Source organism: Watersipora subatra, chromosome 9 (assembly GCF_963576615.1).
Source record: "Watersipora subatra chromosome 9, tzWatSuba1.1, whole genome shotgun sequence".
Lineage (NCBI taxonomy): Eukaryota > Metazoa > Bryozoa > Gymnolaemata > Cheilostomatida > Watersiporidae > Watersipora > Watersipora subatra.
Genome location: NC_088716.1, coordinates 61,262,448 through 61,282,227, shown reverse-complemented (window position 1 = coordinate 61,282,227; position 19,780 = coordinate 61,262,448). Strand labels below are relative to the sequence as shown.

The 19,780-nt window shown below is 36.9% G+C and overlaps 2 protein-coding genes across 2 annotated transcripts; one reads left to right on the top strand and one right to left on the bottom strand.

The window, feature by feature from the left end:
* Positions 1-304: 304 nt before the first annotated feature.
* Positions 305-1,537, bottom strand: LOC137405325 (4-galactosyl-N-acetylglucosaminide 3-alpha-L-fucosyltransferase FUT6-like). Its single transcript, XM_068091553.1, has one exon. The coding sequence runs from the start codon at positions 1,535-1,537 to the stop codon at positions 305-307; it is 1,233 nt and encodes a 410-aa protein (XP_067947654.1).
* A 961-nt stretch (positions 1,538-2,498) lies between these two features.
* LOC137404352 (cytochrome P450 2D26-like) lies at positions 2,499-12,807 on the top strand. Its single transcript, XM_068090549.1, has 8 exons — positions 2,499-2,573; positions 3,043-3,246; positions 3,675-3,828; positions 7,474-7,992; positions 9,813-9,956; positions 10,892-11,034; positions 11,962-12,112; positions 12,195-12,807. Exons 2-8 carry the CDS (start codon positions 3,061-3,063, stop codon positions 12,377-12,379), a joined length of 1,482 nt encoding a protein of 493 aa, XP_067946650.1. The 5' UTR covers positions 2,499-2,573; positions 3,043-3,060; the 3' UTR covers positions 12,380-12,807.
* The last annotated feature ends 6,973 nt before the right edge of the window (positions 12,808-19,780 follow it).

Below are 19,780 nucleotides of genomic sequence, written 5' to 3'. Positions count from 1 at the left end.
TACTTAGTTTTTACAAGGTTTACAAGGCCGGAAAGATTTGATAAATACCAATTTTCTAATCAAACACATGAACAACATTTTTAAATTGGTAAAACTATGTAGGCTAATACAAAACTCTCCAGTGCCTTATGAGAATTAGCTAAGGTCACTATAAAATATTTCATGTTTGAAAACTTGATATAACATTTTAGTAGCCATACCATAACTATTATTAGAGGGACTGACACTTTCATCATAACATGTTTTATTGTTGTGATCAGGTACAGTAATAAGATCAATCAACTTATATAATGCTTGGCGTCAATCATGCAACTTTAGCATGATAAAGATCTTCCGTGTTTTCTCCGGTTCTGTTTCTGCCTTTATGATCAAGATATGTAAAACACTTTACGACTTCACTAAAGTGCTCGTAGACATCAAGCGTTTTGCGAGGAGATATGTGAACTCGCTCACACAAATCACACATCCACTTCCTATTAGCAGTAAATAATGTCGCATCAAATTCGTAAGAAGCCCTCCATTTATGATATGAATAGAATAGCTTCCTGTCTGCTGCGACCTTAATAAGATAACTCGCTAGTCTCTGAGGAGAAGGAAACAAACCGGCATGAATGTAGGAATTGGGAGGAGCTAGTTTCTCATAGGCAGCTCGATTTCCTCGTACTACTGGAATCATGCCGAGCTGAAGACTGTTCCAGAACTTCTCAGTCACGTAATCAAAGCAATCCGAGTTTTCAAATGCGAGGTAAAACTTGTATTTGGCAGCATATTTTATAATGAATTTGTTACCGTTGTTAGGGTCAGTGTTGTTTGAACACGCACCATAAATATCGATAGAGATATGTTTCTGTAACTTTCTCACATACTCTTCCCTTCTGCTGCTAGTTCGACAGTTGCTCACTAGCCAACTCACCATCCTATTTCTTCCAGTTATGTAATTCTGTTTTTGATGTTGAGGGTTGAATCCTTTACTTCTCCAACATCGGCCGTAAGGTATGACCACATCTGAAGTGCGCTGATAAGTCATACTTATGTTAAACTTGTTATTCAACTCTTTTAGCTGCTCCGGGTAAAAGAAAGATGGAGGCTCTCTAAACATGATAATCCATTTTTGATCTGCAGATCTTCGAGAAGGCAAATCAGTTATAACGAAGTCTTGTTTAACCCGAGTATTGTACACATGAAACAACACGGCATCACTCCGATTGTAATCCCGCAGGTCAGTACTCCAGCTGCAGGGGTACTCACAGTTTAGCAGAGGGTCGGGGAAAAGTCTTCTCTCCTGCTCCGTCCTGATGTAATTCTGTATATTAAATGTGTTGTTGTAGATTGTTGTGTATGCCAAGATTGTCTTGCTTGGTTTCTTTGTTTCTGATTTCGACAAGCTGTGTATACCTTCCAATTTCCAAACATTCTGATGCTGAAGAGGCTCATTGGAAAATTTTAACGCATTTCTAGTGAGTCGAAAAACATTGATGTTGATGGTAAGTAAGGCGGTTCCCAAAATAACTGCCAGCAAAATTCCTCGAGCAAGCATTGAGTTTAGTTCAGCTTCTACTTGGCTATAAAAGAGTTTTAATAACTAAAGCTAGCCTAGGTCAGGCATCATGAGACATTTATCCCATCTGCTGCTGCCTATGACTGTGTAGTGGTCATAGAACCCCAGCTCTTTGATTGCTAGCCATATAATACTTAAAATACACATTATCCCTTCGTATTGTGTTTACTCCTGTTGTTGTTGTTTTATAAAAAAGCATGAAGGTTTTGAAAAAACTAAAAACCTGCGGCCTTCTCCCTATTATCTTCAAACTGTTTATTAGGGTCTTTCCATGCAGCTTCATGTCTAACGTAACATAACACTATGTTGAAGTTCTAATTTGTTATAGCAACAGCACTTGGGTGCATCACATACATGTAGTGACATCATAGTGACACTGCATCGTATTATATAGGAACTATCAATGTTGAAAAACTATTCGTATCATAAACTTGTGGTTCAAAACATCATCCCATACATATTGTCTGGAGAATAACAGCACTTTGGTATTGTTGATAATAAAAATCGCTGTGTGGTCATAACTCCCAGAGCCTTATCCTATTCTTTCTTGCAGTAATGCTGTTGCAGTGTGATTCAGTTCAGTTAGTTGTGTGCAGCACTAGTCCCTGGGCAGCCACTGAAGAATTTTGGCTGCTGCAGAGTGAGCTCTCATTAACATATCTTGGAGATTTGTTGCATATGCATGTTAAAATCAACATTCCAAACGAAACAAGCTATTGTACTTGAAGGCCACCTAGCTATAAACCATTTGAAAGGCTAATATCAAAGCTAACCTATAGCACCTGCCAACACCAGTTAATGAGTTTGCATAGATGCATGGGCTGAAGCTATTGATTAACTGTCAGGATTGTCATGCCTGGCTAGTGTGCACTCCCAATGCACCCTCATAGAGCTGGCTAGTGCACCTGTACTCGACTCTACTCTCAGACACGCTTGAATCCCGCTGTCTATCATTTGGAATAACTCTTACGCTGCTACACAGAAGTGCTGAGAAAACAAGGACGACATCGCTGGGGTGAGTCTTACAGCGAGCTACTGGATCATTTGCTTTTCAATGGAACAGCTGCTGGATTATCAATAGATTATGTGGCCTGTCTTTCAGTGTCGCTATAAGTAGAGCTTGTCAACCTCAGACAGGTGACTGGAGCAGAAGTAGCATACAGTACCTTTTTTCAATGAAATATTTCTTTGAATTTGAACATTTTATTCCTGGAAGTTAATCTCATGAATTTGTTATTAATTTAGCAAATTTCCAAAAGCTATTGTTGGTTGGGGCTGCTCAGACTTCGATCAGTTCACAAAAATAATATCTGGAAAAAAGCAGAAAATGGAGCTGCTGTGTGACATGAGTTTTTTTCAATCTTCACATAAAACTTTTGAGGGTAGAAGTCAGTATTCCGAATAGCAAATTTGAACCTTACAGTACATATTGTGACTTCAGGCTGATTTCGCAGCCTGTTTTAGTAAACTCCTTTTATTTATAGTTGGGAAATTCTATCCTGATGGATGCAACTACCTTTCTGATTGGCACTGCCACATTGCTAGTTCTCTATTACCTACTTAGAAGGGGAGATAAATCTTATCCTCCTGGACCATTCGTTTTTCCGATAATAGGGAATCTGCCACAGCTGTTTAGAGCTGGCTCCATCACAGACTTCTCAGAGTACTACAGAAAGAAGTATGGCAATGTAAGTGCGCATAAAGTCTCTTCTGCTCATCACAACTTATCATGTTAGTAATGGTTAGGATTAAGGCTAGACAGAACTGTCAGAAGTTCACCATACCTGATTGTTTACCATTTGCTCTGCCTTTGTAAGATGTCCTCAATAGGAATGGTTGTTATTTTATGATAGTGAAACAAATGTCTTCATTAAAGATGGTATCTTAAGTTATATGCATTGCGCAAAGCATATAATATAAATGAAAGATGTTTGATGTCGATCATTCTCTGGTATCAAAATATTTTGTCAAATGCCCTTATCGGTGATAGATGAGAAAGCTCCTTCCCTTTCCCTATTTCTATTGGCATTACCTTTGATATAAAAGCCTAAACACCTAAAAACTTTTTATTTACTATTTACTTATTGACCATACAGTTCTTCTGCGCTGTTCCTAGGTTTTCAGCTTTGAGTTCGCCGGTGGTAAAAGAGTCGTTGTCTCTGGGTACGAGGGAATAAGAAACCTTGTAGTAAAGAATGCTGACTACACAAGCAACCGTGCTGTCACTTCCCTCAGTTCCTACATAAAGGAATTAATGGCAGACACTCCAGGTCAGTACCAATCACCTAATACATATAAAGATCACATTGAAAGCATGAGTCGGCTTATGCAAGCACAAGATTGATCAACTCTAGAAGTTTTAGATGGAAAGCAGCAAGCAAAGTTTTTGCTGAGTAATTGCTCATGTCCAGCTCCAGTTTACTGTTCTATTGCAAGTGAACCTACAACATTCATTTGCTACAACATTGCTACAGCATTGCTGCAACGTTGCTCCAATGTTGTCACAGCATTGTTGCAACATTGCTACAACATTGCTACAACACTGATACAACATTGCTGCAGCATTGCTACAATATTGCTACAACATTGCTGCAACATTGTTACAATGTTGTTACAGCATTGCTGCAACATTGCTGCAACATTGCTACAACATTGCTACAGCATTGCTACAGCATTGCTGCAACGTTGTTACAATGTTGTTACAGCATTGCTGCAACATTGCTACAATATTTGCTGCAACATTGTTACAACATTGCTACAGCCTTACTACAGCATTGCTACAACATTGCTGCAGCATTGCTACAGCATTGCTGCAACATTGCTGCAACATTGCTACAGCACTGATACAACATTGCTACAGCACTGCTACAACATTGCTGCAACATTGCTCCAACATTGCTACAACATTGCTACAGCACTGCTACAGCATTGCTGCAACGTTGTTACAATGTTGTTACAGCATTGCTGCAACATTGCTACAACATTGCTGCAACATTGCTACAACATTGCTACAGCCTTACTACAGCATTGCTACAACATTGCTGCAACATTGCTACAGCATTGCTGCAACATTGCTGCAACATTGCTACAGCACTGATACAACATTGCTGCAGCATTGCACAACATTGCTACAACATTGCTGCAGCATTGCTACAACATCGCTACAGCCTTGCTACAGCATTGCTACAACATTGCTGCAACATTGCTACAACATTGCTGCAGCATTGCTGCAACATTGCTACAACACTGGTACAGCATTGCTGCAACATTGCTACAACATGGCTACAACATTGCTACAACATTGCTACTACATCACTCTATATTACAGTGCAAAGTTTCATATTAGTACACAGAATCTAAACTAGGTACTGATTCAATGTGTACAGAGCTCTCTATGTAGGGGCAAACATGTGTGTAAATCAGGATAATCTGAAAGCTAAGACTCACATAAAAAGAGTTACCGTAAATCCTCGTGTCTAAACCGCCTCTGTGAACCTAAAATGCTGTTTGCAACTCTGCGGCACAGCTAAGAAACACAGCCTGAAAATTAAATCTGTAAACTTCTGACTACGTTCAGGGTTAGGTACCTTGTAGAATGTGCAAATGCTAAAAAGCATTGTATTGTTTATTCAACAATAAAATGCTAGGAAATGTCTAGTACTTATACTGATGTAGTGAGGTCATTCGTCATGGTCACTGTCACTGTCATTCGTCATGGTCACTGTCATCTCCAGCACTTGATTCCGTTCGTTGGGCTGCTTTTCGCGCAGTAGTTTCCAAACTATATTCACAACTTTCAATTTGAACACCGAGTCATATTTTGCTTTTCAAAGATTACATGGGTTACAGAATGTGTTTGCTAATTTGGTACTTGTTCACTGCTGTTTGCTGTTCTCCGCAAAGGAGAGAACCCTCATTGGTGGATTGCCACCTCGTCAGCCAATGCGTGCGTGTGACGACAGACAGAGCCAGTCGACTTGGTGAATGGCTCATACGGCTAGGTTAAACTGATCATGTAAAATGAATGGAGAAATGGCGGATACCACTTATACCTGTAACTCAAAAAAAGCCTTTGTTTTGGGTGTGTCCCATTCATGTTGGCGGCTTATGCACAAAGATTTACGGTACCAATTTTTTATTAGTTAAAAGGCATTAGTTAGTTTCACATACTAGACATGAGTAGAAGGCTGCTGCATAAATCCATCTAGCAATTCATTAGCTCACATCGCCCAAGTTTGACAAACTTCAACTCAAGTTCGTTGAGCTCCTTCAGGTTCTCACGTATTTTAAGTGAGCTTATGGCTCCCAAAAAAGCGGAGACAGTACCTAGCATGATGGTTATCAATTGTCTAATATTGAAACTGCTGTCGATCGGCGTACAGGTCAGCTGCCGATAAACTCAAGGCTGAACAAAGGCCGGAGACAAGGCATTTAATTTTCCTATTTTATGCATGCGACTTTTGAATCATGTTTTTGTCTGATCTCCCATGGAAGCCACAATAGACCATTGCAGTCCTCATTATATCCAAAACATCAATATATTGCTTAACTGAACCTGTGCTAACAAACTCATGAATAGTAGCACTAGCTTCAAGCGTTTGATGACCTCAGCTTCAAGGCCTTACATCTTATAATAGGAATAGGCATGGCAGATTGCAGCGGCCTCCCTGGCTAACTGATATACCTTCACAGCTGCCTTGCCCTGCTTTGCTTAAATGTTGACTTGCAGCAAAATTCACATTACAGTTATTTGATATGAAAAGATTCACCATGTCTTACTCTGTTGTGTTTTAGTTGCAAAATATGTGGAAATGTGATTACAAGCTCTTAAAAGCTAATAAACGAACAGAAAATCGCAGCCACACGAGACCGCCGCAGTCTGGATTCTCTTTCCAAAACGGCTCAAATGTGACGTAGCTGTGGTAGATGGTTTCTGTTTACACTTTCATGCAACCTTATTCGTCAAAATATTTTTACAAATATACTTCACGCATCCAATAAAACCTTGTTTATTGTTCTTACGCATCTGTTTTATCGTCATTGTAATGCTGTCACTTTTAGCAGTGATATCCTATAATTTACCGTAAAAATTTGTTTAAATTTTTAGCCTTAGCTTGAAGGAGTACATATCATTCTCTGAAAATCATGACGAGCCTGTTGGTCACTTGTGATAATCGGAAAGTGCTGCAGAAATTATTTGCGAAGTATTGAGTCACATGATCAGATTACGACTTGCCGATTAGACCAAAACGAAACAAAACTGTAAAGTAGCGAGCATCTATATTTGATACGGGGTCTTCGGTAAAACCCGAAGTGTTTGTCATAAACTAGTGCTACGATAAGTTTTATATTGAGCTTTTTATTGGCTTTTCAATTCACGTGAGAACATCACGTGACAAGACAATAACCAAATTTCATGACTACGTCAGAGAAATAAAGAGATTCCAATCTACGACGGCTTTTCGTTTTTGAGCTTTTAAGAGCTTGTAATCACATTTCCACACACTTGGCACCTACAACACAAAAGCTTAAAACATGGTGAATCTTTTGATACCAAATAACTGTAATGGGAATTTTGTGTTAAGTCAACCTTTAAGAAAGCCAGCTGACTGTTCAAATCACATATAAGCTTGTTAAACCAAAGATGTTCAGCACTTATTTTATCAATGTAACAACAATATAACATAGTACTGTAGTTTGTTGGCAGCTTTTTTGTATCATTGGTTTAAAAGTTGGCTGTCAGCATATGAGAGGTCAATCAATAAAAAGTCAAAGGTATTAGGACTCCTGGCATATGACTGTTGGCAACTCGGAAAGATCCCCAAAATAAACCAGTTTTTCTTTTTTAACTTCTGCCAGGCCAACGTGTCCTGTAATAAGATAGGTCATAACTAATGCTGTGTTTATGAATTCAGGTCTAATATGGGCTCCATTCCCTCACTGGAAAACTCTAAGATCATTTGCCATCAGCACCCTCAGAGAGGAAGGAATGGGTAAAGCAGTTCTGGAACCAAAGATTTTAGAGGAAGTCGAACTGTACATTGAACACTTTATACTACCGAACCTCGGCAAGCCCTTCGACATCACGCACAACCTTAACCAAGCCACCTCAAATGTCATCTCACAGATGCTCTATGCCCGGCGGTTCGAGTACGATGATGAGGAGTTTAATCGACTGGTAGCTGCTGCGAATGAAGGTGTTGCTGTCGCTTTTAAAGTGGGTATGATAGGAAATCTTCCATTCGGTTCCTTGTTTGTCAAATCAGCCATAGAAAGAGAGAAGTACATCGCTAGCACAGTCCTGCAGCCAACTCTGCAGAAATACATCGATGCCCACAAAGCGACCCTTGACCGAGACCACCCACGTGACCTGACAGACCGGTACCTGATACATTCGGAGGCGGCAGAAGGCACAAATAAAACCTTTTTCTCAGGTAGGTTTTGGAGTCGAAGTAACATAGTAGGTGTACTAGTTCATGCACTATTATTAGATGTACTAGTTCATGTACTAATAGTAGGTGTACTAGTTCATTCACTAATAGTAGGTGTACTAGTTCATGCACTAATAGTAGGTGTAGTAGTTCATGCACTAATAGTATAGGTGTACTAGTACATGCACTAATAGTAGGTGTACTAGCTCATGCACTAATAGTAGGTGTACTAGTTCATGCACTAATATTAGGTGTACTAGTACATGCACTAATAGTAGGTGTACTAGTTGATGCACTAATAGTAGGTGTACTAGTTCATGCACTAATAGTATGTGTACTAGTTCATGCACTAATAGTAGGTGTACTAGTTCATGCACTAATAGTAGGTGTACTAGTTCATGCCCTAATCGTAGGTGTAATAGTTCATGCACTAATAGTAGGTGTACTAGTACATGCACTAATAGTAGGTGTACTAGTTCATGAACTAATAGTAGGTGTACTAGTACATGCACTAATAGTAGGTGTACTAGCTCATGCACTAATAGTAGGTGTACTAGTTCATGCACCAATATTAGGTGTACTAGTTCATGCACTAATAGTAGGCGTACTAGTACATGCACTAATTTAGCCAACTTTGGAGGATAAACTGACCCAATATTTAGTAGATTTTATCAGAAAGTATCAATATTTTCTATCATTTGTGATTGCTTTTGATGTTTGAGATGATCTGACTGCCAGGATGTTTCAAAATTCAAATTGACAAAACTCGATTGCGGTTAAAACGCTTAGATCAAGTTAAAGTGTGATTGTGATCTTTATCGTTGCTAAGAGACCAACAGAATAAAAATGTGTAACGTTGCAACTTGAACAAAATAGCTGATTTCAACTATAAAAACTGGTGAAATCATATTGCTCGTATTTGTCCTCTGAGCATTTTAACTGCGATCAAGTTTTATTAATTTTATTCTTGAAATATCCTGGCAGTCAGATCACCTCAAATATCAAAAACTATTGCAGATGATAGAAAAATATTAATAATTTGTGGAAGTTCACCTTTAAAGACAGTTGAAAGCCTTTATCTAGTGCAAAGTAAAGGAAACATGTTCACGTGTTACAGTAGTAGTTTGCCCACTCCTACTTCTGGTCATCATAATCAAACAGTAGAGTTGTTGTTGGCAATGAAACTACTGGATAACAAGATGGGAAGGACAAGTGGACGCCCTTGAAGACAGAACTTCTCTCTAAGGGAAAATTAACATAGCAGAAAAATCAATATTTATCCATAATATAAGACTTGATAGATGCCTGCATACATGACTTTATGAGAGTAAGGGTAGTTAACTCCTAGCACAAAATAAAGACCGCTTCGGGGTTCTAGTCGATTATCAGTTTTCCTCCTTTTGTAATGCACGGAGCTACATCTTCTAACGCAATAATAATATAATATTTTTAGCTGTAGGAATCATAAACCACAGACTTATCTCATACCTCGATGACGTGTCCTTTGAATCAATTTAGAAATCAGCACTTCTAGGGATACTTAAAAGTCTCAGAAACCCGCTCCAGTAATGTTCAATTATGTGACAACCCTTTGGTTTTTAGATAGAACCCGGAATCACCATGAAACCAGTTCAACAACTGTGGAAACTATATTCCATAATGATTATAATAGTAATAATAATGAAACAATTCACATATCACATATCATAACAATTACTAACAATTGCTTTTTGCTCGTATACTGAATCTGTAAGACTAAGTCTCCACCAGTTTAGTCAGGTACTTAAGGGTCAGCCATGCTAAACATATCTCCTACATTGCAGACGACAATGCTGTGCAGGTTGCTATACACCTGTTCATAGCTGGAACAGAGACAACAGCTACCGCAATGAGATGGGCTCTACTTTACATGTGTCTCCACCCAGACGTGAAAAAGAGAGTTATGGAAGAGATCGATGATGTAATTGGTAAGCAACAGCGTTAATAGTAATTTGACAAAAGTGTGTCAACGAGTAGCGCGTGTTGTTGTAGCTGTGGTCTACACTGTAAATGCATTAGACAATCCTGTAGCAAATACACAAATATTTAATTTTTTTAAGGTGTTAGACTGTCTAAGATTAAGAGTTATTCGTTTTGTGGTTTATAGAGTTCCTACAGTCGTACCTAACATAGCATTATGTACAGTCTTACCTACCATAGCATTACATACAGTCCTACATACCATAGCATTACATAAAGTCTTACATACCATAGCATTACAAACAGTCTTACATACCATAGCATTACAAACAGTCTTACATACCATAGCATTATGTACAGTCTTACCTACCATAGCATTATATACAGTCTTACGTACCCTAGCATTAAATACAGTCTTACGTACCATAGCATTACATACAGTCGTACGTACCATAGCATTAAATACAGTCTTACGTACCATAGCATTACATACAGTTTTACCTATCATAGCATTACGTACAGTCTTACGTACCATAGTATTACATACAGTCTTATGTACCATAGCATTACATACAGTCTTACGTACCATAGCATTACGTACAGTTTTACCTATCATAGCATTACGTACAGTCTTACGTACCATAGTATTACATACAGTATTATGTACCATAGCATTACATACAGTCTTACCTATCATAGCGCATTCAAATCTCATCAATAATCATGTAGAGGTATTTTTATTTGTTCCATTACGCTAGATTTGTGGTTTGAAAATCGTATTAAACACAACCTACAAATGTATGTGGGCTATAAGACTACATCAGCAACCAGTGGTTGTCGTATGGTTAGCTATTAGTTACAATCTTTCAAGGCCGAGAGAGAACGTCATGCGGGCTGTAATATTTCAATAGATTATTTTGTTCAATACCCATATTTGCTGCAGGCCAGTCTAGACACGTTACCGGTAAAGATAGAGTGAGCCTGCCATACACTGATGCAGTACTCTTGGAGTGTCTTAGAAAGGGAAACATTGCTCATGTTGCTCTGCCCCATGTGGCTGACAAAGAGATGGTCATCGATGGAATGGTGAGAACTTTCATAGCCAGAGAAACTAAATTCAAATTAAATAGCTTGAGTGCCAATTCCTTGAGTCGGAGCTCTTTAAGTTTTTCAATTTTTTCAAGTTTTTCAAGTTTCTTGAGTTCTGCAAGTATGGTTATCAGGTCTGTCACTTTCATGAGTAGCTCAACATTCAAATACTAATTGAAACGTAGTCATGTACTTGGAATAAAAAATATCTAGACTTGATACATATTTGTGGTCTATTAGGGACGGAGAGTATCCAGTCATACTTGTCCTAAATATCCACCCATACTTGTTCTAAAGTATCCATTAAATATAAAGTAAAGCCAGTGGGCTATGAGAACAATTACAGCGTATTTTTTATCATTAGCCTTTCAACCTTTGAATAACAATGTTTTTTACTCAAGTTACTGAAGGATGTGTTTTGTTGGCTAAACATTAAATTTTTATGGTTGGCATTCAAATTAAACCTTGATTTTCCACATGTGTTATATCTACATAAATAAGCAGATACACAATATTGTGTGTAATACTTGCCTGTAGAAACTCTTAACAATTTATATTGAATTACCAATCAAATGTCTTCTAGAAATTTTCAATTATTACCTGCAGCATAGTATGTTTAATAATGCTGCCTGCATAAATACACAGCGCTGATAGTAGTTGTCTGCCCTCAGGCACACATTCCCTGCAGCAGCTAAACCGCATTAATGACCTTAATAGCAGTAGGTTCAGTTTTTTACGTGAAATTTGTTTTTCCAACTCATGTATACAGACAGAGGTTTTATGCCGACTCTTTGTCACTAAAGGTAAAAATGTCTACTGTAGTTGCTTTAAATTGATCACCAAGTTTTATACCTGTGCATAGCTCTCATCTTCAGCAACGCACTTTGGTATTGAGAGACTAAATATTATCGTCCCACAATTTAGACAATCCCAGCTGGTGCAGAACTCATGCTCAACATGACATCTGTCCTAAATGATGAGGCAGTCTTTGAGGAACCAACAAAGTTTAAACCAGAGAGATACCTGACAGGAGACATAGCTCTGAAGAAGCAGAGGACGATTCCCTTTGGATTAGGTAAATGATGATGCTTGGAAAACCTTCTCATTGCTCATTTATTAACTGAACTTAATAACAACAGCCAAGTCTCTGTTGCTAGGAAGAAGAGTTTGCCCTGGAGAAAGTCTCGCTAAAATGGAGTTCTTCATATTCTTCGTTACGCTTCTGCAAAGGTTTGATGTTTGCCTCCCAGAGGGTGTAACTATGACAGACAAGGCAGGTCCAAATGATACGGTTGTTCGGGCACCCCCTCCTTACAAACTCATATTTACTGCGCGGCACTGAGTATGTTCTTGAACACTTGTTGCACCTCTACTCCTCAGTTTTTACAAGTTGCCATAAATTTTTTTTTCTGTATTGTAAATTATTTTTACTTAATTTAGCATTGATGAATGTTTATTTTTTGGCAGTTATAAACAAAGGTGGTAGAATAATTTAATCTACATGTATACTAATAAATCGAAATAACAACAATATATAAATGTTTTGTTAAATCACGTGCCATTCTATATTGTTTACAATTGTGCTATTGTCGATCATGCCTATAAGCATTTTTACTAACTTTTACTAACTACTTTTTATATTAAGCACAGCAAATACATAAAAATATAACATTTTTAAATTATCTTATAATCTTTGTGATGCATACAAGCTGTTTATATTTAATATCATCGCTTTTAGGATTACTTTCTGTATAAGCATAAACTTTCTGCAGCTCCATTTAAAGATACTTTATCATTTCTGTTGAAAATTAGTTATGAGTTTTGTGTAGTCGTGTGCTCTTGCTATCTGTAATGATATTGGAAGCCCAACAAAGCTTACACTCTATTAAAATGCTAATCAAGTAGACACTCTTCATGACTTTACAAAATGAGACTCTTCTGTTCCTCTCAGTTATCCATCATAAACCAGAGTTTAAATCCTCTTGGGTTGTTCTTATTATGCACTCAAAGGCTTTGTGTCAAAAATACTTGTAAATCTATATTTTTGTTAAAATTCTAAGAATGTTTTCTGTTTGTATTTGTGAACTCGTTTGTTAATTATATTGATGGCATATTCAAAATGTATCAATCCTATGCTTAGGCTTGGTACGCAAATGCAATAACCTTGACCTCTGTGATCTTTAAAGAGTTTAAGCAGTTACCTCAAAGGCTGCCAAGTTACTCACCAATGTTTCACAGAACTATTAGCAGTGTGACATGTACCGCGACATCCACAACCCTACTACACAATTGTGTGAGAGGAGTACAGAATTTACATGTGAATTAGTTATTGTGTGTTACACTAGAGATTTGCATATAGACAATGTTATGATGCATCTGTGTATCTAAGCTGAACGGCTGAAAATAAAGTAAACACTAACCTAAACAGTAAAATTTGATGAAAAGATGAGTTTGTAAAGATACAAGAAATATTCTCAATCCTTTAACTTTCAATATATTTTAAAGCGTTGCAGTTTGAGATTAAAAAGATGTTTATAATAAAAAAATTCTCTATTTTTCATGCTCCTTTATAGGTTCAACAAGTTCTAAATAGTTGATGTCTGCCCATTCCAGTCACAAACAAACCCGCACTTGTTATGACTGTGAACCATAGTTTACCTGCACTTGTTATAGACTGTGAACCATAGTTTATCTGCACTTGTTATAGACTGTGAACCCTAGTTTACCTGCACTTGTTATAGAATGTGAACCCTAGTTTACCTGCACTTGTTATAGACTGTGAGCCCTTGTTTACCTGCACTTGTTGTAGACTGTAAACCCTAGTTTACCTGCACTCTTTGTAGACTGTGAAACCTTGTTTACCTGCACTTGTTATAGACTGTGAACCCTAGATTACCTGTTCTTGTTATAGAATGTGAACCCTAGTATATCTGCACTTCTTATGACTGTGATCCCTAGTTTACCTGCACTTGTTATAGACTGTGACCCCTTGTTTACTTGCACTTGTTGTATACTGTAAACCATAGTTTACCTGCACTTGTTATAGACTGTGAACCATAGTTTACCTGCCAGTCGTAAGGAACACCCTCCTATTGTGTTAAGTGAGCGGAGATCACGCCTCTATATATGTTTAAAAAAAATTGCATTCTCGAAATCCTAGAAACTGACCTACTCAAATGATAACTAATAAATCAGCAGACACCAAATTTGGTGTGTACAAAACTATTATTTTCCTTTTGTGAGCGTTTGCAAAATGGTAAAAACATTAAACTCTCAAATTTCATTTTATCTATAGCAACAAGGTATTTGTGTTAAATTCAAGATGTGAAGAAGGCAAAATTGTTTCTTTATCAAGCAAGTGGCTCTATCACGCGACGAAACCTGTCCTAGAGCTCGTCCGCCGTCTGCACATTGTCACAGTGTATATTCAAGCTTTACCCGTGTTGATAAATCTGTAAGTGTCAGATATAGCGATTACTTTTCATTCTCCCTGCGGAGCTACCAGACTAAGATTGTGAAAACACGTAAGGCTTACTAGGCGCAGGATTTATCTCCTATCAAGGTTTACTCATGCCATCATGTGATCAAATCATGTCAGCAAAATCACAGGATGATACACAGTCACATTTTCTTCTTATATGTGTATAAACCACTTTATTGGTAATAATTTAATTTCAAACAGAAATGTTCTCTGAATTTTGTCATACAAGAACCATAAAAAAGGGGCAACAGTTAGCCACTGAAATCAAAGAAATGGTTTGACATAATTTGGAGTAATCATGTTGATACTATTTGTAATAAGGTCATGAAGTCATCAGCTCTGCTATAATTTTGCAGGCCATACATAAACTCAAAATCTGCTATTGTATTTTATTATCAGTTGATCTTTTGCCATATTATTTATCCCACAACCAAACAAGAGCGAAGCGATTGATTGGGAGATTTATGATAAATGCACATGTGCACACAATTCCCAAAAAATTATCCGGTAACGGCAGTCACCAAACCCTTGTTACGAAATCCTATCAACAAGTTTAACTATTTTTTAGTAAAGTCGTTTAAGTATAATAATGATACAAAACGCATATAAACCTATTTAAATATGTTACCAAGCCTTTGAACGGTTACCGCAAATTCCTAAAACTAACCCATCTGATCAGATTATACATACAGTAAATAGACAGATTAATTCTGTCAAAAATCGCCACAAAACGCTTGAACAGCTTGGTTTATTAATAGTTTCGACCGACCTACGAAACGCCAATAAAGCCGTGCGACAGATAGTAGAACTATTTAGCAGTGCGCAAGTCAGCAAGAGAAAAACGTGCTCATTTCACCAGTATATAGCATTGTTTAATTGCCAAGATGGTTTGTGTACTGTTTGAGGCGTAGACCGATTTACAGGTACGAAAATGAGGTACACAGTTCATCAGCCTACGTTTTTGTCCAATTATCAAAGGTTTTTCAAATTATCTAGAACATCAGCCAGATTTCTTTACATCTTATCTACAAGGTAGGGCGTTACTACAACGCCTTTTTATGACAAGAATATTTCTTTATTTCACTCCAGTTTGCATAAAACTTCCAGTTGCGTAAAGGCCAACGCTTGCTTTCTGTTACATATCGCTGTCAAAACCATTCTACATTCACAACACAACCAACTTTCAAACTGTATATTACACATCAGCGTGCCGTTTAACTTTTAATATTGTATTTCAGAGATATAATAAACATATTTCTTTATTGTTGGCATTGTTGTTGTTAGTTAAATTACGTACAGTAGGTTAGGTCTACAGCTTGAATTAATATTTATTTTATTATTGTAAAACATAAGTTAGAGATAGTTAAATATTTATTTTATTAATATTTATTTCTGTTATATATCATTGTCAAAACTGTTCTGCATTCAACACAACCAACTTTCAAACTGTATATTACAATATATTTTACTTTTAATATTGCATTTCAGAGATATAATAAATATATTTCGTTATTGCTGTTGTTAGTTAAATTACGTACAGTAGTTTAGGTCTACAGCTTGAATTAATATATATTTTAACCAACAACCAACTTTCAAATTGTATATTACACGGCAGCTTGCCATTTTACTTTTAATATTGCATTTCAATATAATAAGAGATTTAATAAACATACTTCATTATTGCTGTTGTTAATTAAATTACGTACAGTAGGTTAGGTCTATATACAGCTTGAATTAATATTATTTTATTATTGTGAAACATAAGTTTGAGATAGTTAAATATTTATTTTATTAATATTTATTTCTGTTACATATCGCTGTCAAAACCGTTCTACATTCAACACAACCAACTTTCAAACTGTATATTACAACATATTTTACTTTTAATATTGCATTTCAGAGATATAATAAACATATTTCATTATTGTTGTTGTTATTTAAATTACGTACAGTAGTTTAGGTCTACAGCTTTACAGTCTACAGGTCTAAGTCTCATTTACATTATACTCTGTCAATTCCTGCTGAGAACTACTTTTTCAACAACCAACAGTACCCTTTCTTTTTTCCATTATTACTTTGGTCGTGGGCTGTATGACAGTGGAATTTCTAGTGGTATATACATTTATTATAATCTAGCTCCAAGATATGTCACATATAATTTTTTTGTTGCAAAAAAAGAGCATTTTGACTAATTGCAAATCTACATCCTATTCCAGAGTATCTTATTCTAATGAAGGATCTTTTCAAATCTTTGCATCTTCTTACTTTACCTACGCCAAATGTTATTTTACCTACGCTAAATGTTATTTTACCTATGCCAAATGTTATTTTACTTCAATTAAAGTTTTCAAGATTTTTCATGTTTGGGTCTTCGTTTTTCTACATGACAGTGACAGGTTTTCAATCCATTTCAATCTGTGAGATATGAACAAATTGCATACAACCACCACCAATTATTCTAAAATATCATTGCCAGCTGCTTTAACAACCTCCTACCTAATATCCATTCTCTTAGCAAAAAGTATTTTAAATGCTTTATGTCAAAATATTTATTTGATTTCACTGGCCCTTGTTTTCTTTTTTTCTTGTTGTATGGTATAATTTGAAAAACATTTTCAGTTGAGATGAAATTATTGCAAATAAAGTAAGATAGCATTTTAAATACTTTGCTCTGTTGAGAGAACAGACATTAGGTAAAACAATTGTTAACGCGGCCAACAGTGATGCTTTCAAAATAATTGTTAGATGTTGTATGCAACTCATTCGTTTGACTTAAGTTGAAATCAGTTGAAACAAACAACCACATTGAGATAGTAATTGTAACAAACTCTGCTTTCAACTCTGCTCGAAGCTTTCAATTGAACCTGCTATGTAAGAATTTGAATAATTCTCTAAAACTGATAACAAAGAGACTTTCCTTGCCTTGAGACTTCAGAAGCTGTGTATACTAGGGAGGTGTGATGAGAAGGCTGCATGTCGGAAAATTTTAGTCATATCATAGCCTGAGTACCAACTTATGAAGCATGAAGAAGGATGTTGATAAAAGATTTATAGCGATTTTTAGACAAGTTGAAGCAGTAATTGCTGGACTTTCTGGAATAGATTTGTTTTTATGCTTTGACAATCATGTTTTCTTCATTAACAATCTCATCTATTAACTCGGGTTCTGCGCGTATAGCCATGCTCGGAATAGCTTGGTTTTCGGTTCTCGGAATAGCCCTGCTCCTGCGCATATGGGCCCTCATTGCACTTTAATTTTTCTATCATCTTGTTATGTTATGATTTAATGTAAAATAAAACAAACAAGCAAGCTTGTTCATAATTATAGGTAAATAGTATTTATTTTAAATTATATTGAAATGATATTCCGTTCATTGTACTGAGTTCCTTAAGCAATTATTGTATTTTATATATTTTTTGCAGCTTTTCCACGTTGAACAGTATGTGCTGAGCAGTTTTTTATAGGCTTGACATATTAAGATCAAAACATCTCTCTAAAATACATAGTCAGCAATTGTCAGCAATACTTTTACTGAGCTAGCTGTTGGATGAGCTTTCTATCAAAATTGCAAAAAGTCAGCAAAGCGCTGAGCTTGCATGGCCCAAAGCGTAGCTCCATCCTCAACGGTTCACTGTAGTCAGTGAAGCGTGATAACAACTCCCATAGCCCACTTTGAAACCTCTGTGTATGACGAATGAAATGTTTTGTCTGGGTTTTTCCAGTGAGTGCAGTTTCAATAGAAAAAGTGAGCAAGAATAAAGGAAATATCGATTAGTTCTTTTTTGGTAGTTGCTAGCGGAAGAGAAGCTACTCTGCGCTACCTTTTACCAGGCTTATTTGGTTTTAAAAGAAGGTGAAGTTTAAGTAAGGCAGCGTAGAGGGAGAAACAAAAGTAAGTATTATGAGGCCAGTGTTAATTCTGGCAGCAAAATTTAGCTAAGGAGACATTTGTGCCAAGCGAGAAGCGTTTTGATAGTAGAATATTAAATGTAGAGGGATTCTAGTAAGCAAATGGGAGATGATGAAGCAGATGCAAGTGGGGGTGTGGAGTCAGTGCGAGTAGGAATATGGAGTCATTGTTATTAGGAGTATGGAGTCAGTGTGAGTAGGAGTATGGAGTCAATGTGAGTAGGAGTATAGAGTCAGTGTGAGTAGCAGTATAGAGTCAGTGTGAGTAGGAGTATGAAGTCAGTGCGAGTAGGAATATGGAGTCAATGTAAGTAGGAGTATAGAGTCAGTGTGGGTAGGAGTATGGAGTCAGTGTGAGTAGGAGTATGGAGTTAGTGTGAGTAGGAGTATGGAGTCAATGTGAGTATGAGTATGGAGTCAGTGTGAGTAGGAGTATGGAGTCAGTGTATGTAGGAGTATGGAGACAGTGTGAGTAGAAGCACTAGCTATACCTAATCACTTTAGGTCTCAACACAAATATATATTATTCCTCCCCTTTTTCGAATCTTCGTATTTCTTGCCTTCTCACAAATACTAAATAAACTTGAATGCTTAACTTCTTCTGCACTGACAATCTCTCATACACATAACCTGCACATCTGTTATAGGATATTGACAAACACAATTCATAATCAAATGCCAGTAGCTGCACCCTCCAGGTAACAATCATCAAAATTCCAATTTTGTTAACTGCATCATGTTGTATGAACAAAACTAACTTACATGTGATAGCCTTAAAGAAAGCCTGTATCCATCCCCTTTCCCATCACTCAAACTCCGCTTTGCTACTTGATCCCCTGGTTTCACCAACTTATTGTAAATAGTACACTGACAGTCCCATGTGAGTGAGTGAAAGATCATCATGCGTAATAAACATCTGCACAATTATATGCTGTCATTTATGTCCAATTCAGGTATTCCAGGAAGTGCGCAGGTACTGTGCCTGGCTGGTAAGTCAAATATTAGAATTCACTTCTTGTGGGATGCATTTCTTTTGTAACGTTCCACGGGTGGCATCAGACTGACGGACAAATAAGCAGATGTAGAAACAGACAGTCACGACTCTTATTATAATCTAGTCTGCTATGGCTGTGGCATCAGACATAAATCTAGCTTTTGGCCCACTGCTCTAATCATACAACACATAGAACAAAAACAGCAAATTTCTCTCTAACCAGGATACAAGCTAAAAAACGAGTAGGCGCTTATCGATATCTAATCTGCTCATGTTATTGTCAATTCTTACATTTTAGTTCTAAAACACCAAAGGCCCGTGCTAAGAACAAATTCAGCATGTCGAATGCAGCATTTGA